At 36.2% G+C, this 26,305-nt stretch overlaps 1 protein-coding gene and 1 long non-coding RNA gene across 7 annotated transcripts in view; one reads left to right on the top strand and one right to left on the bottom strand.

Annotated features, from left to right (window-relative positions):
- The window catches only part of LOC116280361 (uncharacterized), a 31,460-nt gene extending 20,651 nt beyond the window's left edge, over positions 1–10,809 (bottom strand). The window contains exon 1 of the long non-coding RNA XR_004189728.2: positions 10,515–10,809. This is a non-coding gene — a long non-coding RNA (uncharacterized lncRNA). The remainder of the gene's footprint in view (positions 1–10,514) is intronic.
- Positions 1–26,305, top strand: part of NR6A1 (nuclear receptor subfamily 6 group A member 1) — a 202,611-nt gene that overhangs the window by 76,588 nt on the left and 99,718 nt on the right. Inside the window, exon 2 of one of the 6 annotated variants that reach the window (XM_072960113.1) lies at positions 17,200–17,282. The exons of 4 other annotated variants lie outside the window; for them this stretch is intronic. In XM_072960113.1, coding sequence (XP_072816214.1) covers positions 17,233–17,282 — 50 coding nt within the window. In that variant the 5' untranslated portion in view covers positions 17,200–17,232. Of the gene's footprint in view, positions 1–17,199; positions 17,283–26,305 lie in introns of those variants that run through there. One more of the 6 variants, XM_072960112.1, reaches the window with a different exon arrangement.

Genomic DNA, 26,305 nt, shown 5'->3' with positions numbered 1-26,305 from the left:
TTATATTGCTTATACTTAAGTAAATTTTTAAGAAGATTATATAGTTCCTTCTACTTTTCCTGGAGACTTGAAGCCTAATAAATAAATGATATCCAGCTATTTTTAAAGTTCCATGCATAATTTAGACTGTATGCTTGCTGACATTCAGAAATCTATTTTCATCATAATATAAAATTGCATTGTACTGCCCCATATCCTTGTGTTCTTGGAAACTAGTTCTTTTCGAAGTTAGAGACAGAAAAAATTTATCTAGTCCTTGACAGGAAAAATTTTAAAGGGAGGAAAAAGTCCATCCAAATCATTGAAACGATAGAAACTCAGATTGCTATAGTCAAATGAGCAGGTCCCTGAGAGCCAGTCATCTGCGGTCAAATCTGGACTCTGTTGTTTCCCTGCAGTTTTGACAATGGACGAGCTTTCCAAGCTTCAGTATCTTCATCAATAAAATAAGTGCTGTTAACAGTACTAGGTTGTTTAGGTGGTCGTGATTATTAAATGACACATTTAGAAAAACATTGCACAGGATTTGACATGTAGTAGACCCTTAATAAATATTATTTGCTGTTTGGAGAGGTATATTTTTGAAACACATTAGGTATGTGTAGGTATCAAAGTCTTAGATGCAAAGCTTTACCAGAAATCTGATCTTTCACACTGATCAGCTTTCATTTCTGGAGCATGTAGTTACTGTGACAGTTTTCTCTTCTGTGTGGTATGCATATTCTCAGATATCTTCAGGAAGCCTGGGACATCATTTTCTCTTAAGGAGAAATACCTCTTGTCAGACTAAAATTAAGCAGGATTTATAGGGAAAATTACAAAGAAATGAGAAACCATAGTAACTTTGCTAGTTATGAAAGTAAGAGGGTTTTTTCCCTTCCTGTCAATATTTGAATTCCTCTTGACTATAGGTACCTGAGTAAACATTGCTGTGTGCTAATATGATGCTATATAAGTGTAATCTATTCGATTGGATTGTATTGAGTTTGGGTTTTTTTTTTTTCCTCTCAAGAAATTTTTATTTTTAAGTTGATCATTCAGTACAGTGTCCTGAAAAGTTTTCCTTTTTCTAGCCATGGCCTGAAATACTTGATATTTCAACAATTAGGCAGGGCAAATATTACATAAGGTAAGAGGGCCAGATTGTGAAGAATAACAAAGACAAGCTTTTTGAGGAAACAGCACTTCTTAAATGACTTTGGATCTCTTCTTAAATGTAAAAGTACCTAAAACAAAGTTGTCATTCAATAAAGCTTTGTTGAATAAATTCTGTTCTCGATTATCTTCTTACCTTGATAAGAATTTATAGACTTTTCTATTACATTTTTGGAAAACAAAAATTTATATCCATATTTAATACTCTCTGCTCACTCCTAAAATTTGAAAATAATCATATGTGAGAATGCTGATTTTTGTGCATTTAAATTTATCAACACAGTTTTCCATGTCATTTTTCTCCCAAAGGTGGGACTGATTTTTGAGTTATGTCATTATTTTCAAGTAATGAACACATCCATGAGATAGAGTGTTTTGTTTTGATATGATTTGATTTGATTAGATTTGATTAGTTTATACTTCTGAGATTTTTGGAGCTTAATGTTAAACTTCCCTGTGTCCTGCTGGAAGGTTTGCAAGATTTCTATCAACTGCGTAGCATTTTCAGGGTTGTACAGTTTATCTTACTAGGGAGATTCTTCTGTTTTCTTGTCCTTATTTCAATTTGAGTTTTCCTTTAAAATTCTTTTTTTCCCCATTATTGAAGAAATGGAAACTTCATTATATTTGGGTACCAGCTAATTATGTATAGCACATTCTCAGTGTTTATGAACTTAGGGTGAGACAGGTGCTATCAGTACCTGTTAGTAGGAGTGTAAATTGGTCAGACCAAAAAAATTAGCAGAAATGTGGATAGAGATTTCTGTATAAATATGTTCACTATAGTATCATGATACAAAATAACCAGAACCCCCCTGGATATCTAAAAAAATTCATTTTTTGCAGACTTCTAAAAAATACTTGTAAGTGAACAAATTAGAATATAAAACTTTGTATAAAGGCTTTATTCCATTGAGTATAAACTACACCAAGATATTAGCAAGGATTTTCTCTGTGGGTGGGATTACAGGTGACAAATTTTGTTTTTCTTTATGACCTAGGTTTTCTGTAACAGATGTTACGTATATAGTGACAGAAAAACTCCCAGTACTTTAAAAATCACTAATAGATAACTACAAAATAAAACTAGAGGGAAATTTACTAAATATTGACAATGGTTATCTTTAGATAGTGGGATGATGAATAACTTTTTGAGGGGGTTGTGAATAGCTTTTTGTCTTCATATTTTTTGTGCTTCCCAGGCTATCTGCAGTAAGCATACTATGTTTATAAGATGGAAAAAAAGTTATTTTATAAAGTTTATCACTACAGTCTACCAGGAATTTTCTTTCAGAGAAGTTTCTTTCTCTTTGAGACTCATATAATGATCTTTAGAGGAAAGACATGCTTTCTTTGCTCTGCTTGATAACTGTGGTAGACTTGAGAATCCCAATCTTTGTTATGTTTCTTCTATACAATTTCTGATTAAATTGGCTGAAATAGTAATATTGCTAGAAGTAAAGTGCCCTAATCTTTGAAACCTTGGTGAGTGCAACGATCCATTTCACCATTAACATCCCAGACTTAAAGTATTTTTCTCATATATTTTTGCTACCTTGTGTTGAGCATATGCAGCCAAAAACTTTTTAATAATCAGAAGTAACATTCATCCATTAATGGCTTTTATTCTGCTTAGCTCTTAACACCTGAAACAAATGTTTTTGATACACTTAGGCCTTTGAAACCTGTTATTTTGAAAAAACCAGAGTGATTCTCATATACATGGATATGAAAGCAGGATGGATAACAGGAGTATCTTCTATTTCTAAAACATTAGCTACTGTTTGTCAAGTGTCTGTCAGACACTATGATGGACACTGACAAACATAATTTTTACAACAGTTCTTCCAAGTAGTAGTATTTCTCCTTTTTTCCCCTGGAGGAGGCACCTACAGTTCAGAGAGGCAGATTTGTTTAGGGTCACACAGTGAATGCTTAAGCTGAGACTGGATTCAAGTCTTTGTGAGTGCAGTGCTGGAGGACAGGACCTTTGTCTTATTTGCTATTGTGTATTCATTTGTCTGTAACAGGGCTTGGCATATACTAATAAGCATTCAACAGATAGCCTTTGAAAGAATGAACTGTGTACCTAGAAGCTTTAAGTGGAGAACAGAAGAGATTGTTCTAGTAATGTAGGATTATATATAGAAGTGAGCCTGATAAAATGTAATGCTATTAGAAAGCCAAATGAAGGTACTTCTCCCAAAATCTAGGTCATAGTAACAGATGACCAGATTAGGATCCTCTTTTTTGATTCAACTGTCTTAATTTGTTCTGAGTCCATTTGCCAGATCTCTTTTTCACTTGACTTTAATATTCAGTGAACAAAGAAAAAGCAAGACACCTGATGTTAGGTCCTTACCAGTGGGAAAAAAAGTCTGTGTGGAAACCTAAGTTATGTGTCAAGGAAGTAGAATGGTAATTTCTTGATTGGGATTTGGATACTGGGAGCCTCAGGCTCTGTGGAGATGACATTGTGTCATTGTGGTACATGGATAAACAGAAACTTCTTTGTAGCAGTCCTATGACAACAAAGACTAAATTCCAATTGGAAGAGAGGGAAGTATTTAGATAACTTGTAGACATGGTTCTAGCTGTACGGTGAATTGCTGCAGAAGCCCATTTGGACTCTAGCCCCTCCTTCTTGTATTTGTCACCCATGTCTCAAATATTCTTGGTTGCTAAGAGCCAGCTGAGTCATGGATTGGTTACTAGCTAGCTGTGTAATCAGGATGGTCATAGCATGTAAGATTAAAGGAAATGGTAAAGTGCCAAGAACACAGTGTTAGGGAAAAGTAGGAGAGGATGTGTGTATCACATTTAATGCTCCAGTGTATCATGATCTGTTCTTGGAATGTCATTCTATGCTGAGACTCCTTTTACTCTGTCCTCTTCAGAAATTATTTTATTCTTAATCATCTGTCAAAAGGAGGCTGAGTTTAATATGAGATAGTGGTTTGCCACAGATCTGAGTAATGGTCATTGTGAAACCATCCTATGTGCTTAAAGATACTTAATTTAATGGCTTAAAATCCATTAAGAACTTGTAGTTTAGCATCTCTCTTTGCTTGAATTGAACAGAGCTGAGGGTTTACGTTTACCTTCTTTCATATTCTTATGAATTATGTCAGTTCAGCTTTAACGGATGGCAGGGCTGTTTCCCCAAATCATTAGATCCATTCTCAGTTTCTGAATTCAGAACCCGACCATTTTTTAAATGTGATGACTTCCAACTGTAGGTACCTCAGTTTATAGCTTATCAGCTCCATGAGAGCAGCTTCTATATCTGCTTTGTTCAACATTCAACCTGGGTCTAGCACTGTGCATGGTAAATATTGGGAACTTAATATTTGTTGAATGAATGATTAGAGAAAGAGGGCTCTGACTGATTAGCATTCAGCAAGAACCTAGAAGTACCTGCTAAGGAGCCTTTTTTCTAGATACCTTTTGTGATTTCTTTATCAATGCTGATGCCATCTGTGGACATCCTTGAAATTCTCTGTCTGTCTGTCTATCTATCTATCTGTCTATGTCTATCTATCTAAGCTACCTGCTTAAGCAGTCTTGTAAAATATTTTATTGTAACTAGGATTTGCAGAGACTAAATTTGAATATCCTCCGGCACATTGAAATTTCTCACCTCTAAGTGCTGTCTGTCTTTCAGCTTCCAGTATAGATGCGTTTTGGACCACCACTGGTACAAAGACTCAGAGAGAATTGTATTGTTAAAAGTCACCTACTTAGATAGTGGCAGAGCTAAAATTTGATGTCCTGTCTAATCCAGCTGGTTTCTGGGAGATAAATTTACCAATTCAGATTTCCCAGTATACCACATTATCTCCCTTATAAGTAGTTCTGCTGTTTGCTTTGGAAAAATCTATTGCCTTCTGTACTCTGAAAGATTTTGTGGCATGTTCAACGTTTTTCAGTTATTTGGCATCATCATTAAGAATCACCTACTATTTCTAGTTTCTGCTAGCTTATTTTCAACTTTAAAATGAGTCTACAGATGTAGTACTGATCTTGCCCGGGCATTCCCTCTATGGCTTTCATTTTAAAAGATGTGAATTTTCTATGCAGGAGGCTATTTTAATTTCTCAGTCTTGGACAGTATTAGAACTTTCCTGTTTTTGTTTAAATTACCAAGAAGAATTAGTAGAAATCTTATTCCAAAAAAAAAAAAAGTCTGCAGGAAATATTATTTCTTAATTTAAGGAAATGATTCTTATATAATTAAGCTTTAAATTAGTATCAGTATTAAATTACACCTTATAATACTAAAATCTGATGTCCCACCTCACCTTTCAAATAATAATTTTCCTATAATTATGTAATCAATTCATTTAATCTTTATCTTTCTAAGACTTTGTGAAATTTTTTGTGCGGTGTTGACAACTTTTACTTTCATATGTTTGCCTTAATTAAAATTTAAATAGAGAATGACCTGTACTATAAATCAGCCTGGAACCCTTCTATTTACATTCTCTGTATTTGGGAAGAGTCTCAGACAATGAATTGAACCTCAAGCCCTTATTATGTTTTCACAGAATTGACATTTCCAGAATGTTTTCCACTGTGCCAGGAGCAGTTAGAGATCTTTTATATATATGATCCTTGAACCTTAAAACAACTGGCAGGAAGGCATTAATATTCGTATTTTATGCATGAAGAGTCTGAGACAAAGAGAGGAAGTGACTTATTCAAGATCATACAGTAAATAAGTGGCAGAGCCAGGATTCCAGCTCATGTCTACTTGACCCTAAGACCTGGTTTCCCGCACCTAGCAGGCATAGGATGGGTTGAGAATGGCATCAAAATTGAACAACCTCATATTCATGTTTATTGTGTCTGATTTATTTGATGGTAGATTAGGAGGTTAAGACATGTAGTCATGATAGAAGTCACTTGGGTTTTGTTTTTTGGTGTTTTTTTTTAACCACTAAAGCCTTGAGGAGGGAGGCACCACTTAATTGCATCTGGTCTTGACCATAAACAAAGTTCACAGTAATTGAAGGCCATAAGGCATTTGATGTTTTGCCAGTTCATTACTACTATTATTATAATCTAGGTTATTTAAATGTTCCTTGGGAAAAAAGCTTTAGTACATTAAAAAAGTTTCTATCTATAGTGTTTCTGTGTGCTTCAGTCACCTCAACAAGGAAGAGTAAGTCGTCTTATCATTGCATTTCTAAGATAGCCATTTCCGTTTTCTGAAACAGGCGTCAGGTTCCCAGTATTTAGAAATCATTACTTTGTATTCACTTAACAATGTGCATGCATCCCTTGGTAGAGTTTACTTTTTAGCTATAGAACATAGTCCTTCTATGTAAAACCTAATCCTAGATCTGTAAATTTAAGACTCTAAACACAGAGAGACTCTACTGGTTATTTGAGCCAAGTCTGGCATGAGATTCTTCTGGCAAATACTTCCATTTTATTCCAGTTGAATTACTGACATGGGCAGCATTAGTATTTTAGGATGCTTGTTCATGAAGGCTTACCTTGTGTGTTGAATGTTATCTGTCTCTAAGGAGTCACATTATGAAGATTTAAGGGGAAAATATAATAAATAATAGCTATCCTTTTAAAAAGAATCTCTACTATCTGCCCTGGGACCTTACCAGGTACTTTATATACTTTATTGGAGTCTTTTCATGTATCCTGCAGAGTGGATATTTCCCCATTCTGTAGATAAGGATACTAAATATCAGAAAGGTGAGTTAGTTGGTGTAATATTCATCATTTACGTAAAGTGCATGCTGATAATCAAACCCAGGTCTGACTGACTTCAAGGTTCTTCCTTTCTGTTATTCTATATTATTCATGGCAGCAATTCTGTGGAGACCCTACATTTAGTTGATTCATATGTTTAGGAAGAATTTTTTTTTGATTCCGAATACCATTCTGAAGCATTTTAATTTCTCTGGCCCCTGCTACCTATTTGCCACTACTGTCTTAATATTTTTCATAATTTCTTTATTACAGACCAAGAAAAAAATGAAACCTTTTCTTTCAAAATGCTTTTTTTTAGACACCTCTCAAATATCATGGTGCTAGCTGCCTTGTCATCTTGTCACTGTGTTTTTTGCTTAGAAGTTAATTTCTTTTATGTCCAGGTGGATATATAGTTGAAGACAGGTATTCTATATATTAGCATGGTTGTGATCAATGCTGTCCATTAGGACTCTCTGCAGTGATGGAAATGCCCTATGTCTGCGCTGTCCAGTATGATAGTCACGAGACGCATGGGGCTATTGAGGGCTTGAAATGTAGCACTTGGGACTGAGGAACTGAATTTTAAATTTTATTTAATTTTGATTGATTTAAATTCAAGTAAAAATAGCCACAAGTTTATAGTCATGTTGCCACATGACTGTAGCACAGTTTGAGGTAGTAATTGATGCTTATGTTTGATGAGTAATGATAGAATTTGAGGAAATCCAATAATTAGTAGTTTAAAAGTTGCTGATTTGTTTTCGAGCAACATAAAATTTGGCATGTGTTTATTATCTTAAAGCCATAGGACCAAATAGTGTAGAACAGTTCATATTTCCAAAGTACTTTTTGATCATTCATGATCTCATTTGATGAATATTTCAGGTACGATATCTTGGGATTTGTGTTTGCTAATTGATCACAGAAGAAAGACAGAAGAACAAAACCATTTACAAGTTATGCGTAGGGTCTCCTCTTGTTGAAATGGATACGTTCTGGCCCATTGGTGCTCAGGCTGCAGCATGAGGGCCTGGACAGGAGAATTATCCCTCTCCTCTCACCTAGAATGTCCGTTAATCTCATTTTTTAGATCTAAATAGAGGGAAGTAGAGGCAACTTCTAAATTTAGCCAAGGAGCTATAATAATTTGATTACCAACAAAAGAAAGTGTAGTTTTCCTTTCTAGTATTTCAAAATAAGTCCTCAGGGCTTTGATTTTAGTTCTTTGTTTTGGAAAATACAATCCAGAACTCAGAAATGTTCTGTGTAAGATTAGTTTTTAAATTGATATGTATCTTCTGAGGAAACTTTTGATGGAATTAAGTAATAGATTTTATATGATATTTTGAAGAAAAATTTGTTTACCTGGACTCTTGATTTGGTTTCATTTTGATTGTCTTATGAAATAATTTGTAATATATATTAACTTTATTATGTGTTATAAGTAGCATATTTTTTCTCTGACATTTTATTTGTACGATGCTCCTCTCCTTTCTATCAGAGCTCACAACTAATCAACTCTGGGTGCTTTTGATTTTTTCGACTGTGCCAGGGCATTGAATGAAGTTCCCTGTAGTGAGAAAAGAGAGCACATGGGACTCGTGACTTTATGTACTCCAACAATAGAGCTTTTATGACATTGGAGGTGGTTAAAAAAGCTAGAAGTAGCTCTTAAACATGGCATCGCTGTGTTGCCTTTTTTTTTTTTTTTTTTTTTTGTATTCCCAGAGCTGCCAGGAGTGCATTGGGCCTGTAATTTCCTGTTCTCTGAATCCCCCATCTTTCTGCAGCTCCAAGCTTTGTGTCCCACAGCCTGTGACTCTGTGCTAACAAATCGCTATTGTCCAGAGGGGCGAATGGTGGCTGGAACTAAAGAATTGCTGTCTGGTTTCTATTCAAATCCAGGTAGTGAGATATATGAATGGACTTTTCGGATCGTCATGTGAATAACGTCTGCTCGGCATGAAGGCTCAGAGCCACACTAGGAAAGATTAACTCCTAGACTGACCACTAACATCCTTTGTGGTAGGAGGTAGAAATATTCCCCAGTATCATTTTATTCACACTTAATTTTCCATTTCATCTTACAAAAGTAGAGTTAGCCATTCAACTATTAAGCTACTTTTCTCTCAAGTTTTAGTGTTTCTGTTGATAATATGGAAGTTTGGGAAAATGCTAAGTTGTTTTTCACTTGGAACACTATTATTTTCTGTCAAAAGTTTTGTACTTTACATTTATAATGGCATAAAGTTATCTTTATAGCATACATGCAAAAATGAGAGAGAGAGCAGAGAGCGAGAGAGAACGAGCTGCTTTTTCCAAGAAACCAACCTTTTTAAAACGCTTTCCTACCATTGAAGGGAATATCTCCTTTTTCCCCCCAATGCATTCTACTTTGCATTTTTTTTCTCCCAAAGTCCAAATTTATACAGAGAAAAAAGAAACAACTTCAAATGCAATATACTAACGAAACAAACAAGTCTCCTTCAGATTAGGAACCACCTTAAGCATTTGTAAGTATAGCAGAATCAGGATTTTTAAAATTATATTTGGAAGTTGGACTATAATTCATAATTCTCATCTATCCTTGGAAAATTGTTACATTATCTTTCTCCTGTATACCTGAAAAAATGTCCACAGGCTTAAAGGGCCATGCATTTTACATTCCTTCCATATCGCAGGTAGTATGGAATGGAGAGCCTTTTATGTTTCTTTTTGTCTTAAACTCAGACAGCTTTGTAAGCAGTAGTGTGTAGATTACAAGAGTTAGACAAAAGCAGGCGCGACTGAGAAGAGTTGAGGAGGGGGGAGAGCTTGGGGCACTTCCTGTCACTCAACACATTCCAGATCACTAAAAAATTTCCACACCCTCTGCATTCCCTCTTGTCCACCCCAGATCCCAGTAATTTCTGATTCCATATGTTGTGGTATTTATCACACTCCTCGTTATCACTGGGCTCTGGCAAGACTGCTTCAGAGGAGATGCATTCCTTTAGATTGCACAAAGCATAGCTGGGAAAATGGCTGGCAGTTTCAGAATCTAGTCACGATCGCACGCATGAGCACCTCACACATCCATGCCCCTTTCCCCTCCTCTCCCGCCCCTGCAGCTGGCTGACCTGTCTCACCCACTGCTGGCCTATCGAACGGCCAGGACTGTCTGGTTTTGGCTCATGCCTTTGTCCATGTCTGGCTTAGTTCCTCTCTGTCTACGCTTGCCTCTACCCCCACCGCCCCAGGCGGCACAAGTGTTTGGCCACACAAAACTACAGATAGAAAAGGTAGTAAAAACTTCAAACTTTGCTAGATTCTCCAACAGTTTATTCTTTTGTTTATTTAATTTCTTCCTTCTTTAATACTTCATTTTAAGAAAACAAATACAAAATTATCCAAAGGCAAAGAATGCAAAGCAACCTTTGTGTTCCTTATAATAACTGACTTCATAACTCTCTCCAGCTGCGTTATGGGGTGTGTATAAAAAGCTTCTGTTCTGAGAACAAAGGAGCACGTGCAGAAATGAGACTAAAAAATCCACTGACAGTATTTCACCACACAAATTACTTAAAAGATTTTAGTCAAGCCTCTCAACAGATTCAATGTTAAAATGGTTTTTAGTTTTTTAAAAAAAAATTGAAAGTGCTTACCCAGTAAAAGAACCGAAGTAGTCCTGAACTGTTACGTAAGACTTTTTACAGTTGGATCTTTGTCAAAAGGGGGTGGGGGTGATGGGAGAAAGCAGCAACAACAATCAAAAAAGTTCGAGCTGCTGTGGCTTAGAGGACAACTTCTGTGTTTCCAGATAGGATTCTTGCTGTAGAAATGGAACTTCCAGCCAGCACAGCATCCTGTCCCGGTAGAGAAATGAGTTTGTCAGTAAAAAAAATTAGATACTGGAACCCAGGCTAGACGAGGTATTGAACCGCGCCAGATTTCCTTGCAGCCCTGTCTGCTCAGCTCGCATTGAACTATATATGACCCAGATGATGGACAGAAGCACATTCAGTCATGTGCACACTGGAAGAAAGCGGATTTGCTGGTCCCTGGCAGTGCAGGGGTTTGTCTTCTGATTGGGCTGTGCCCTGATCAGTGAAATGTGAAGCCCTCACCATTCAGAGGCCGTAATTCAGGACTGGCAGTTTGAGTGTCTGACTGCCTCTAGTCACCGAGAGAGACTTTGAAGGTGTTGCTTTTGTTTGGTGGCATTACCCACCCAGAAGTTGCTTATACCTATGTACTGGTGTCAGGAGCAATGCTGGTCTTTCTGAAATGCAAGAAGAAAGCCGACTTTGCCTGAATTCTGTCATCTTATTGTTGATGAACTTTGCTCTGACTTACACCAATTATTTGATTTGAGAATTTTTGTGATCTTAACCAAAGCTCATGTCCAGACCACACCCTGGCCCTGATTTTATGGATTTGATAAGGTAAAAATAAAGATGGCATTGGACTTTGAAGCTTCCTAGATGATATAAATTGCACTTAATGAAAATTGGATGGATGGACAGCAGAGAAGTTAAGATTTGGTTCTGGAGTCTTTGAAGAGGCTAGGAAAAAGCTTTATCTTTTATTATCCCCTTTGTGAGGCTGTTACTATGATCCCGGTTCTTAGTCACATAGGAGACTACTAAGGGGAAGCTACCAAGGCTTAGACCACACTGAACTGTGACATAGCCTTTAATTATGCAAGACAGCCACAGTCTACTCTCTCTAGTCTGTCTAAACTAAGGTCCTTGGGATTTATTTCTCATCTTTCTGGGCCGCTAGGAAACCAGGTCATTATTTGGGCTGTCAGTTGTGACATTTTTGTTTAATATGAAAAGTTGCTTTGTTTAATACAAGTTAACACTGTTTTTTAAAATTTGAAGCAATAAAGTTGTATTATGGGGCCTTGGATATATGAAACCTACTCTATGTGGACCAATTTTTTTTTTCCAGGGACTTTCTTGTCTCTTTAAGAATTAGTTTATATAACCCTAAACTGGTATTTAGACTACAAATACTTTGGTTTATTTTCCGCCTCTCTTATACACTTATGGAAATAAACCCATGGTGAGTTTATAGCATCTGTCTATTTTGCTGTAAATTCTTGGTTTGGATATTTAAGTACTTGTGATTTTTTAGATGTTACACAGCATCCTATGTATAGAGACTGCCCAGGAATTCTTTTCCTATCTTAACCTGGAGAAGCTAGGTTGATTGGCTACCAGATAAAACAATGATCAAAGTCAGAGAAGAAGGGATACACTCCCTCTCTCTTTTTGTAAGCTACAGAACAATCATTCCTTTTTTTTTTAATTGTGGTAAAATATACATAACAAATTTTCCATTTTAACTATTTTTTTAATTGAAATACAGTTGATTTACAATGTTGTATTGGTTTCTGGTATACAGCAAAGTGATTCAGCTATATGTATGTATATGTATATATATACACACTCATATATTTTTCATATTCATTTTCATTATACATTTTATTACAAAGTATTGACTATAGTTTCCTATGCCACACAGTAGGACCTTGTTGTTTTATCTGTTTTATATAGTGTGTATCTGCTAATCTCGAACTTCCTAATTTATTCCTTCTCCCACCTTTTCCCTTTAGCAACCGTAAGTTTATTTTCTGTCTGAGTCTTTTTCTGTTTTGTAAGTTCATTTGTGTCATTCTGAAAGATTCTACAGATAAATTACATCATACAATACTTGTCTTTATCATACTAAGTGAAGTAAGTCAGACAATCTCTAGGTCTACCCATGTTGCTGTAAAGGTGTTATTTCATTCTTTTTTATGGCCAAGTAATATTCCATTGAATATAGATACCACATCTTTTTTTATCCATTTATCTGTCAATGAACATTTAGATTGCTTCCATGTCTTGGCTGTTGCAAATGGTACTGCTATGAACTTTGGGGTGCATGAATCCATTTTAACCATTTTTAAGTGTACAGCTCTTTAGCATTAAGTATGTTTACATTGTTGTACAGTCATCCCCACCACCTCTCTGGAACTTTTTCATGTTTTCCCCAAACTGAAACTGTGTACCTAACACTTTCTTATTCCTCCCTCCCCCCAGCCCCTGGCAATCACCATTCTACTTTCTGTCTCTACAAATTTGACTATTCAAGGTACCTCATAAATGTAGAATCATACAATATTTCTCTTTCTGTGACAGGCTTACTTCACTTAGCTTACTATCCTCTAGGGTCATCCACAATAATGGCATGTGTCAGAATTTCCTTACTTTTTAAGGCTGAATACCACTTCTTTGTGTATATGTATATATCCTTTCACCTGAGTTGCTTGCACTTTTGGCTATTGGGAAAATCATTCTTCTTACAGTCTTTTGAGGGTTTCTTTATGGAGTTGTTCTGACCCATCTTAGAAGCTATTCCATTTTATAAGTTGAAAGGGTTTGGGTGTGCCTTTCACCAATAGAGACTAAGTAGGCCCTAACATCAGGTTTGCTCGAGAAGAGCAGATTCTTTTAATCCTTCTTGGATGAGACTTAATACACGATTCTTTCATACTTATTTTTTATGGGTTTATCTTTCCTATTACACTGTGAGCTCTTCCTGGATAGAGACTGTAGTCAGTTCTTCTTGAATTGTGCCTGAGACCTATAACAAAGTAGACATAGGTAAAAGTTAGTTGGAAAAAAGGTGAAATAATGAATAATAATAGAATAATAACCAATTTTATTGGATTTTTGTTGTGAGAGATGTTATATATATATAATTTAATTTTCAAAACAGCCCTATAAGATAAAGTACTGTTAGCTTCATTTAATAGATGAGGAAACTTGTTTAAGGCCTCACAGCATGTAGAAGATATAATTAGGATTTAAACCCTTGTCTCTTTTGGCTCCAGATCCATTATGCAAACTGCACAGTGAGGTGATGATCAGTGGGTTTGGAAGCAGGAGATTTAGCCTAAGCATTGATTCCAAATCAGATATTCTTGCATTAGGTATCAGGAGCTATTAGCCCTATGATAGGTAATGGTTCATGTGTTGATATTCAGAGGAAAGCTTGGCACATTAGTAACTTGAACCTTTTGTATAGCTCTTTAGCTGAACAGCCCCTTGTTGAACTCAGTTCACAGATATTCCCATGTATGTAAATTCCTTCTCATGTTATTTTGAAAATGCAGTTACATAGAGTGTACTGGAATGGATGTATTGGTGTTCTTCATTGGTTTGTTAATTTGGCAGATAAGTATGTATAGAATGGCATCATTTATATATATGTATGTACATGGCACTGTTCTATGTGCTAAGGAGAGTTAAGAATAAAACAGAAAAGATTCTTATGAAACTTGCACTCTGATAAGGAAAAAAAATAAGTGTACAAAGTAATGTAAAATAAAACAGGAAGCCATGCTATGAGGAAAATTAAATAGGGTAATGTGATGATGGAGAATGCCTTGGGGCTGGAGTAGTCAGATGGAGGACTTCTTTAATGAGGAAATAGTCAGGAATGCTTCTCTGAGGGACTGAAATATACAAGCTAAGAGCCAAACGATGACAAGAAGAATCCTAGCATATGAAGAGCTGAATGAAATGGGATCTGTGCAGTGAGAACAAGAGATGTAAGAGCTCGTAAGATACGATTGAGCTGGGTGTGTCTGAGGAGCTGAAAGTGGCTAATGTGGAGTGAGTGCAGGTAGGAGGTGATGTTGGAGAGGTGGGATGGGACCCTATCACATGGAGCTTTGTAAGCTGTGGTAAGAAATTTGGATTTCCCCCAAATTAGTTTTTTTTCCCCCAAATGGTAGGAAATTGGAAAGTTTTAACAAGAGTCCACTTGACACCACCATTAACTGGAGTCCTTCCCAAACTGGAGACTTTGCCAAGGCTTTTGCATATTAGTGGCCAGCTCTGGGTGTCCTAGCAGAATGACATTTCTTTTAGAATAGTTCTGGGGCTAACATTGGGTTCACTGCTCTTTACACATCAGAGAGGGCTTGTCTGACAAGAGCCTTTTGTTGTTTTGACTACATCACTTTGTCTGGATAGGGTTTTGCATGCTGCTTTTCTGTATTAATTTAGGCTAAAATTCAGTTCTTAATTAGACCTCATCTTTCTGTGTCAATAATTTAGAAGGACATATCCTTGGCAAACGATGATGGCTGACAGTTTCATTTATATGATATACTTAAAGAAATACTGATGAGAAGTAAAGAGGAATTTTCCCAGTATTCTTAAATAAGATTGTATTCAGATATTCTGACTCTAATAGGCTTAATTGCTAGCATTTTGCCTACATTATTTGTTTTTTTTTTCCAAATACTCTGAAAAATAGCCAATATGACATTACACACCTGATAGTCTCTCATTTTATAGGTCAGTGGCTTTCAGATTTTTTTGACCATTATCCTCTGTAAGAAAGATGCTTTATATTGCAATCCATTATACACATTTATATATATATCTGTATATCAATATCTATATGTATCTGAAACCATTCTTTTATGAAATAGAACTTGTCCTTATTACATATAGTCATCTGATACTTTCTTTTATTTTTTCACTTAAAAAATGTTATCTGCAAGCTACTAAATTGATTTCACAACCCACTGAAGGGGCAACCCAAACTTTGAAAAACAGTGTAGGGGAGATAACTGACTCTCAGAAAGGTTGTGACTTTCCAATGTCACGTAACAAGGAAGTTGCAGAGCTGGGACTTAAACCAAAGGTTAATTCCAAGGCCCTTACTTGTTTTATCACATTGTATAGCTTTTCTAGTGATAATAATCTTTAATGAAACTGAACAAAAATGAAACACCGTAAGTGACCTTAATTGTGATTATATAAAATGTACATGTCCCAAAGCAGAGACTGCAGGAAGAGGCAGAAACACTCTTCCTCTGATCATTTTAAGAGCTGTTGGCCACTTGGAGTTGCCTTCCATGTCTTGGACAGAATGCAGTTGGTAGTACTCATTAGTTACGCTGGAAACTTGCAGGTTCCCAAAGCCCTTGTATCTCATTACTCATCTACCCCTGAGCTAATCTTGGCTTCTTAAAATAATAGCTGTGTAAGACCCAGCTTCTGAGAGTGAGAATGTGGACTTTAAAAAGTGAGCTGTTGCAATGTAAGTTGGAGTCAGTGCTCAGACATGAGAAAGGATATATCTAGGGTCTGAATCCAGCCCTACTGTCTCTGACCTGGTTATGGTACTGGCTGAGTTAATTCTGTAGAGGAGAAATCATGTTCTTCTTTCCCTCTAGAGGATAAGACTGTATCAAAGGGGAAGGGAAGGGAACAAATGCCTGTTGTTTCTACTCTAGGCCTGTACTCTAGGCCCTTTTGACATAGATTTTAATTGAATTCTCACAACAATTCTGTGAGGGGAAAATTATTATCCTTAATTATTTATTTATTTATTTTATTTCTGAAATTACCATGAAGGAAAATTGACTGTTGAGTATATAACTTCTTGAATTTGAACGTATGTATGATTTATGTTAGCACCTCCATAATCAGGGTGCAGAACACTTACAGTGATCCCCAAAACTATCTTGTGTATTATCTGTTTTACAGAGAAGACACATTAAGGCTCAGAAAGAGGAAATGATTCTTAAACAATCACACAGTCAAGTAGTGGCTGAAGCTGAAACAGAAAATTTTTAAAATCATGCCTTTACCTCAGAGCTGAACTGGATCTCTGAGTTGATGAGACTGTGTAGAAGGGGACATTACTAGGCTTTAAGAATAAAGGATTATGTCATAGGATGGAAGCCTTGAAAACCTAACTGTGGAAATAGAGCTGCTTTTTCACTCCTGTGCAGTGTAAGGTTTGTCCAGGGTACTTCCAAGAGTTTTCATCAATACAGACTCAGAGTTTGGGGCTGGTTTTTAGTCTTAAATGAAAAGCAGGAGTTTGCTTTTCTGCTAGTTTCCTTTATTAACCAGCTGGGGTGTTTTGTGTGTGTGTGTGTGTGCGTGTGTGTGTGTGTTGTGTTTTGTTTTATTTTGTTTTTCTTTCTTCTGCCATGATTTGGATCTTCCCCCTGCTCTTTTGGGCTTAAATTGGGTTGATTCTCCAAAGCTCATGGATCTTGTTATTTCTTGGGTAGGCAGAAATAGTAAGGTGCAGTGTCTGCCAGGGAAAAGAGTAACATCATGTGGGTAGGGTTAGATTGAAGGCAGACCATAAACGGTTATTCCTGTGGCTGCCAAGAAAATACTTTTTTTTTGTGTGTGTGTGAAGACGAGACTGGCCCAATGTTAGTCATTTGATTGTATAATTAAAGCAGGGATTTGGGGTAGTTTGAGGCCTTTAGATGTAAAATGAGGCCTCTTTTTTTTCTCTCCCATTTTGTCTTCCCAGGGATCACACGAAGGGTAAAGATGACAAAGTAGAATGAGCAAAAAAATAAAAGAGTTGAGAACTACCATGGGCCAGGGCGTATGGTACGTGCTTTGCAAAACTGTTAACATTGAATTCTTACAATGTCCTCTAAGTTAATACTGTCGTTTCCTCATTTATACAAATGAAGAAAACTGAGGTACAGAGAGGTTAAGTAGCTTCAAGATTCCTAAGACAGAGCCAGTAATCTAGCTCCAGTTTTTTTTGTGGGATTTTGTTTTGTTTTGTGTGTGTATAGGTTTTATTTTGTTTCTGTTTTGGTGTGTCTCCAAAGCTCTCTCTTTGTATTACCTATTTACTGTCTTTACTAAAGCACTTTCAGTGTCTCTCAAGGGTATTGCCTGGGTTCAGAGAATGGTAGTGGTGACTATACCCCTTAGGACAGATTCCCCCTCCCCCAAGTATCAAATCATTTCTGAACGTTTCAAGTGTAAAAAGAAATTCAGTTCAGAGTTGTGTTATGGTGACTTTACCATCATTTAAAATTCAGGCCATCAAAATTTTGGGGAGCTGATTATAACATAGAGGAACCTAGGGCTGTTGAGATTTGGAATATCCCCTGATCTAGAGCCTCATGGTTACTGGGCAGGAAGTGACCGAAAGCAAAAAGCATGGGCTGAGCCCACATGGGGTCAGACTGTATCACAGGAAGAAGCCAGGAATGAATTCCAGGTCAGAGAGAGCTGAACCTAGGCAGCTACCAGGGCTCCCAAGGGATGTGATTCTGAGGTAGGCCATTGGTGGCCAGTGGTTTGGCCTGACTTCCTATTTGTAATTACAACTAGGCCTCTCCCAGCAGGTCTATTAACCTTTTACACAGAGAGGTCATGTTCAGGAGATATCTGACACTGAAATTACACACTGTCTAGAAGTTTACATGTTAACCATTCCCGTTGGAGTCTTAAGTGCCCACTGAGAAAACATGACAGAAATTAATTTAAGCAATTTTAAGGGAGTCCTTTTAACTTTAAGGATTTTGGATATATAGTTTTCTTCTTTGTAACCATTGTTACCTCCCCCTTTTTCCCCCAGTCTCCCAGGGGCAATAGCTATTAATACTTGAAAACTTAGGAAATTGGTATTTTTTTCTTTTACATAAATTTTATTTAATTAATGAACTTTATTTTACCCCAAAATTGAGTGGAAAATACCGAGAGTTCCAGTATACTCCCTGTCCTCAACATGCATGACCTCTCCTACTATCAAGATCCAGTACCAGAGTGGTGCATTTGTTACAGTCGATGAACCTGCATTGACACATCATGATCACCTAAATCCATAGTTTACTTCAGGGTTCACTCTTGGTGTACATTCTGTGGATTTTGACAAATTCATGGTGACATGTATTACCATTGCAGTATGGTACAGAGTAGTTTCATTGCTCTAAAAATTCTCTGTGCTCTGCCTATTTTGCCCTTCCTTCCTCCTTCCTAACCACTGGCAGCTACTAATCTTTTTTACTGTCTTCGTGGTTTTGCCTTTTCCCAGTTGTACACAGTTGGAATCATACAGTATGTGGCCTTTTTAGACTGACTTCTTTCACTTAGTAGCTGACATTTAACTTTACTCCATGTCTTTTCATAGCTTGATAAGCTCATTTCTTTTTAGCACTGAATACTATTCCTTTGTCTGGATGTACCAGAGTTTATTCACTCACCTGCTAAAGGATATCTTGACCACTTCCAAGTTTTGGCAATTATGAATAAAGCTGCTATAAATATCTGTATGTAAGTTTTTGTGTGGACATACGTTTTCAGTTCATTTGGTAAATACCAAGGATGATTGCTTGATCGAATGGTATGAGTATGTTTAGTTTTGTATGCAGCTAGCAAACTGTCTTCCAGGGTAGCTGTACCAGTTTGCTTTTCCAGCAGCAGGGAATGAAAATTTCTGTTGATCTGCACCCTCACCAGCATTTGGTATTGTCTTTTTTTTTCTTTTGGCTATTCTAATAGGTGTGTAGTGGTATCTCATTGTATTAATTTGCAATTCTGTAATGACAGATGATGTTGAACATTTTCTTCTTATGTTTACTTGCCATCTTGTGTATCTTCTTTGGTGAGGTTTCTATTAAGGTTTTTCACCTGTGTTTTAATCGGGTTGTTCATTTTTGTGTTGAAGTTTTTTTTCCTTATAGTGGAGTTTTAAGAGTTTCTTTTACAATTTTTTTTATAACAGTCCTTTATCAGATGTGCCTTTTACAAATATTTTTTCCTCATCTGTGGCTTGTCATCTTATTTTCATGACATTGTCTTTAGCAGAAATTTTTCATTTAACTGAAGGCTAGCTTACTAATTATTTCTTTCATAGATCATGCCTTTGGTGTTGAATCTAACAATTCATTGCCATGCCCAAGGTCATCTAAGTTTTCTCCTGTGTTATCTTCCTGGAATTTCTTAGTTTTTGTTTTGATCCATTTTGTCTATGACCCATATTGCGTTAATTTTTGTGAAGCGTGTAAGGTCTGTGCACAGATTCATTGTTTTACATGTGGATATTCAGTTATTCCAGCACCATTTGTTGGAGACTATCTTTGCTTTTAGTGTTCTTACTTCTTTGTCAAAGATTATTTGGTTATATTTATGTGGATTTGTTTCTAGGCTCTCTGTTCTGTTCCATTAGTCAACTTGTCTCTTCTTTCCTCAATACCACATTGTCTTGATTACTGTGACTTTATAATTCTTGAAGTCAGGTAGTGTCAATTCTCCAGCATTGTTCTTCTCTTTCAGTATTTTATTGGCTATTAGAGGTCTTTTGTTTTTCCCTGTAAACTTTAGAATCAGTTTATTGATATTCACAAAATAGTTTACTGGGAATTTGGTTGGGATTGCATTGAATCTATAAATCAAGATGGGAGGAACTGGTATCTTGGTGATATTGTCTCTTCCTTATCCATAAATATATAACTTCTCTCTAGTACTTTGATATTTATAATCAGAATTTTGTAGTTTTCCTCATATAGATCTTGTAATATTAAATATTGATTCAGTTTCTTGAATAGATAGTCCTGTTTAGATGGTCTGTTTCTTGCTTGAGTATTGGCAGATTATGTCTTTCAAGGAATTGGTTCATTTCAACTAGGTTATCAAATTTGTGGGTGTAAGAGTTGTTCATAGTATTTCTTTATTCTAATGTCTATGTGATCTGTGCTGATGTCCCCCCCCTTTCATTTCTGATATTAGTAATTTGTATCTTAGCTCTTTTTTTCTTAACCTGGCTAGAAGATTATCCATTTTATTTATATTTCAAAGAACCAACTTTTGGTTTTATTGATTTTCTCTGTTGTTTCTTATTTTCAATTTCATTGATTTTTTTTCTCTAGTTTTTATCATTTCATTTCTTCTACTTGCTTTGGGTTTAATTTGCTCTTCATTTTATAGTTTCCTAAGGTGGAAGCTTAGATTATTGATTTTAGATCTTTTCTAGTATTCAATTTTCAGTTGTAATATGGAATTCAAATTCAATTCTAATACATTCCGTGCTATAAATTTGCCTTTAAGCGCTGTTTTCAGTGCATCCTTCAAATTTTGATAAGCTGTATTTTCATTTTCATTTAGTTCAGAATGGTTTTTCAATTTCTCTTCAGATTTCTTCTTTGACCCACATGTTATTTAGAACTGTATTGTTTAATCTCCAAGTATTTTAAGTAATTTTCTAGCTATCTTGCTGATACTGATTTCTAGTTTAATTCCATTATGATCTAAGAGCATACATTGTTTGATTTATATTTGAATTTGTTAAGGTGTGTTTTATGACCCTGAATGTTGTCTGTTTTGATGGATATTCACATGAGCTTGAGAAGAATTTGTAATCTGCTGTTTTTGGATGAAGTAGTCTGTATATCCATTATATTGAGTTGATTTATAGTGCAGTTTAGTTCAACTATGTCCTTACTGATTGTATGGCTGTTGGATCTGTCCATTTCTGTTCAGAAAAACAGTGTTTTGATGACAGCCCTGCTTTCTTTTGAATGGTGTTACCATGATACATCTTTCTCCATCCCTTTACTTTTTATCTGTCTGTGGGTTTCTAATAGACAACATATAGTTTAATCTTGTTTTTGGATCCACTCTGACAGTGTCTGTCTTTTGATTAGTATATTTAAACCATTGGTGTTTAAGGTGATAATTGATACAGTTGTATTAATATCTACCATATTTGTTACTATTTTCTACTTAGTGCCTTTGTTCTTTGTTTCTGTTTTTGTCTTCTACATTTTTTCTGCTTTTTGTAGTTTTAATTGAACTTTTTGTATGATTCTGTTTTCTTTCCTTCCTTAGCATGTCAGTTGTACTTTTTTTTTAAACCTGTTTTTAGTGGTTACCCTAGACTTTGCAATAATACATTTACAACTGATCCATTTCAAATAACACTGTACTGTTTCGCAGGTAGTGTACACACCTTGTAATAACAAAATATTCCTGATTCCTACCTCCCATCCCTTATATCATGTTGTCATTCATTTTACTTATACGTAAGTATATACAATAAAATATATTGTTGCCATTATTATTTTGAACGAACTGTTACCTGTTAGAACTAAAAATAAGAAAAAATAAGCTTTTATTTCACCTTCACTTATTCATATTCCACTGTTCTTTTTTATTACATAGATCTGACTCATATCATTTTTCCTTCTCTTTGAAAAACTTCTTTTAACAATCAATTTGCTAAGCAGGTCTACTGGCAATAAATTCCCTCCAATTTTGTCTATCTGAGAAAGTCTTTATTTCTCTTTCATTTTTAAAGGGTAATTTCACAGGGTATGTAGAATTCTAAGTTGGTGAGTTTATTTCTCTCATCACCCTAAATATTTCACTCTGTTCCCTTCTTGCTTGCATGGTTTTGAGGTTAAATTGGATATAATTCTTATCATTACTTCCCTATAGGTAAGATGTTTTTTCCCTGTGGCTTCTTCCAAGATTTTTTTTATCTTTGACATTCTGAAGTTTGAATATATCTAGGTAGTAGTTTTCTTTTGGGCATTGATCTTGCTTGTTGTTCTCTGAGCTTCTTAGATCTGTGATTTGGTATCTGACATTAATTTGGGGGAATTCTTAGTCATTATTACTTCACATATTGCTTCTGTTCCTTTCTATTTTCCTTCTAGTTAACCTATTACATATATGTAACACCTTTGGCTGTCCCAAGTTCTTGGATATTCTGTTCTTTTATTTGTTGCAGTCATTTTTCTCTGTACTCTTCAGTTTTGGGAGTTTCTGTTGTCATGTCTCCAAGTTCAGAGATCTTTCTTTAGCCGTGCCCAGTCTACTAATGAGCCTATCAAAGTCTTCTACATTTCTATTACAGTATTTTTTATTTCTAGCATTTCATTTTGATTCTTTCTAAGAATTTCCATCTCTCTGGTTAGATTATCCATCTGTCTTTTATGTTGTCAGTGTTTTCCATTGAGGCCCTTATTAGCATATTAATCATAGTTCTTTAAAGTTCCTAATCTGATAATTCCAACTTTCCTGCAGTTATCTTGACTCTTGATTCTGATGCTTATTTTGCTTTTTCAGACTGTTTTTTATTTGTTTGCTTTTGTATTTTAATATTGTGGTTTTTGTTGTTGTTGTTGAAAGTTGAACATGGTGTGTTAGGTAAAAAGAACTGCTGTAAATAGGCCTTAGTGATACAGTGGTAAGATGTGGGGAAGGGGAAGCATTCTGTCGTCTTTTGATTAAGTCTGTCTTTCAGTGAGCCTGTGTGCCAGGACAGTGAACTTCATGAGTGCTTCTCAGTCTTTTTTTCCCTCTTTGGTGGGACAGGGTGGTTAGGGTGGGCTGGAGTTGGGTATTCCCCTTACCTAGGCTCTGATAAAACTTCAGCAAGTTAGATTCTGGTGAAATAATTTTTCCTGAATGCAGGCCTTGTTAAGAACAGAATGCTCTGGTATATTTCAAAGGTCCTTTTCCCCTCTCTCTGCCAGAAGCAAGGGGGAATTTTTTCTCTGATACTCACTTTGAGTTCCTGGTAGAGGTCTTGGAGGTAGAACTCACAAAAGTGTAGGGCCCTCCTGTTACTGGACCCCCTTGGAGTTTTTAACTCTTAAGAGTTTTATCTACATTTAGCTTCCAACAATTCAGTTATAACTTTGGTGTTCTTGCCCTGGCACTGGTTCCCGTGGAATTTTCTCCTCATGAGTTTCTGCTTTGGTAGGTTGTGATTCTTTGTTATCTGTATCTGTCTGTCCAATTTGGGGGGCATTGGTTTGCCATGTGACCAATCTGCCAGATCTAAAAAGAGTTGTTGATTTTTCATTTTATTCAGGTTTTTCTTGTTGTTAGGACAGAGTGGCAACTTACAAGCTCCTTACATGGCCAGACTGGAAACTGGAAGTGGTATTGGTTTTTAAAAGAAATTGAGATGGAGATATCATTTCTTCCTGTTTTTAACCTTATCCAAAAATTGTTATTTATTTAGAGAGCTTTCTGACAAGAAATTTACTCGTTTTTTACATCCTTTTTTGTAAATTTGGCAGGTATAAAAACTTACTCCATGACATAATGGGAGTCTTCATCCAGCTGCAGTAAGAAAGCTCGCCATTTGGAGTTCTGGGGGTTTTGTTTGAAAAATTTTATTTTTCTCTAGACTATCCCAAGAGTTTAGTACTTGCTTTCTCAGACCTTGTCTCTGGAATTCCTGACCCTTAGCATAAGTCCTCTCTCTGGTATTTGCTCTTGCATATCTACAAGGATCACATTTTCTGAATCCAAAATCAGGACAGCAGATCTTACATGAGATTGTTTCCCCCTTTTAAATAGACTTTTTAAGAGCAGTTTTAGGTCTTCAGGTTCACAGCAATATTGAGCAGAAAGTACAGAGAGTCCCCGTACACCCTCTTCTACACATACTGTACAACCTCCTCCCATCGACATCCTGTACCAGAGTGGTATATTTATTACAATCTGTGACCTACATTGATACAAAATTATCACTCCAAATTCATAGTTTACATTAGGGTTCACTCTTCATATTTTGTGTTCTGTGAATTTTGGCAAATGTGCCATGATATCACGTGGATTTTTTGTATGAAGACTAGTTTGAATTCCTGAATATTGGAATTTAGAGAACACTGGTTCATGGAGACCACAGAACTTAATAATTTGGAAAATTTAAAGTACAGTCACCGTTAGTAGATGTGTTACTGTATGTAGATCAGTTTCAGTGCTTTTCTGCTTTGGATGGTACTTGAAAGGGCCTTGGAATAGACTACAGAGCAGGTGACAAGCAAGGATGCAGTCTTGTTTGCTCAGGTGGTTCAGCAGAGGCTGCAGGAGCTGTCTTGGGGGCTGTTGGGGACCTGGAGGCTGTAGAATCAGACAGCTTTCACTTCTAAAGGTATCAAACAACTGAAATTTGAACAGTTTGGTTTGGATTCAACTCTTTTTTCCTTTCACTAATGTCTCTAAAATATATGACGAATATTAAAAGCTCTGAAATCGGTTGAATCTTTGGGAGGATCAGTACATAACAGTTTTTTAGTTGTCTGGTGACAGGATGAAAAACTAAAGTCTGTCATTATGTGCAAATTTATAGTTTTTTTGTGTTTTATTTACTTTATATTTTTTTCTGATTATATTTCTTTCTGAAAATGGAATACCTTTTCTTCTGGTCTTGGTGGCAATATATATTCATTGTCAAACATGTCTTCTAAGTGTATTTCTTCTGAGAGCTTTACAGTTAAGGCATGTAACTGGTACTCACTTTGGAACTGTTAGATATAACTGAAAGCATTAAAAGTTCAGGAGACATAAAGAGTGATTTTGATACTTGATACGTAGACCTACACTTACCCTTCTCCCCAGCTACAGGCCAGAATTCTTAATGCCTTTCAGATATCTCTATTTGCATGTCCCAAGGTCCCTCAAGCTTGCACACTCTCCTTTCTTCCTTATTTCTTTTGGTGGGATGAATCACACAGAATTAAAGCAGCGGTCACCTCTGCTGCCTTCTCCTTTCATGGCCTCCATATCCAGTCAGCCAGCCAGTTCTGTCATCTCTGTTTCTGTGTTACTTTTACATTTCTGCTGTCATCGGTAGAAGTAATGACCTTCTTTCCTCCCTTCCTTCTCTGCAATCATTTTTAACGCTAACATTTTTGGGAGAATTTTATATGTCATAAACTATGTCAAGTGTTTCTCAACTGGAGTTCGTTTAGCAATGTCTGGAGACATTTTTGGTTGCCACAATCGGGGTAGAGGTCGTGTATTGGTAGAGACTAGGGAAGCTGCTAAATACCCTATGATACACAGGACAGCTCCTCCATAAAAAAGAATTACTTGGCCTCAATTGTCAATAATATAGAAGTTGAGAAACCTGAATCATGTTAATTGCTTCAGATCTTACTTAGTTGTCACAACAACTCTTTACATGGGTTTTATTATTGCCACTTTATAGGTGATAAAACTGAGGCGCACAAGGTTTGAATTAACTTAATGAGAGCCACACAGCTAGTAAGTAATGGAGCCAGGTTCAAACTTAGGTTTGAACTGGCTCAGTCTGAGCTTATAGTGGTCATGATACACATTACCTGGACTACTGTAATGGGCTCCTCCCTGATCCTCTCGCCTCTTGTCTCCTGATTTAAGTCTGTCTTAAGCATGGCATAAGACTAGTTGTGCTGCCTCTGTACTCACAATCTTGTAATTGCATGCAGAATGTAGCATTGATTCTCCAGCCTGGCATTTAAGGCCAAGGCTGCTGCAGTCAGTCCCTGAACTACCTTTCCAACTAATTTTCCACAACTGTTGTCTTTTCAGAGTTTCTAAGGCATGCTTTATTTCCTTATTTTTGCTTCTTTAGGGTTTCTAATATTCTATAACATGTATACTGCTATTGTAATTTAAAAGGTGGTTTTTAGTGGCAGAAAAAGGTAATCCAGCCCATCTGATGATTTAGAGGTTACAAAAAAAAGTGATTGTATTTTTATTTTAAAGCCCCCAGACTTCCTCTATGTAACCCTTTGTTCATACCACGCCCTTTGTCTGAAATCCCACACAACTCATTATCAACTATTCAGATTCTTTTGGCCTTCAGGACCCATCCTGAACACTACTGCCTG

Source organism: Vicugna pacos, chromosome 4 (assembly GCF_048564905.1).
Source record: "Vicugna pacos chromosome 4, VicPac4, whole genome shotgun sequence".
NCBI lineage: Eukaryota > Metazoa > Chordata > Mammalia > Artiodactyla > Camelidae > Vicugna > Vicugna pacos.
Note: the sequence above shows the minus strand (reverse complement) of the source record. Positions and strands in the feature narration are given on the sequence as shown.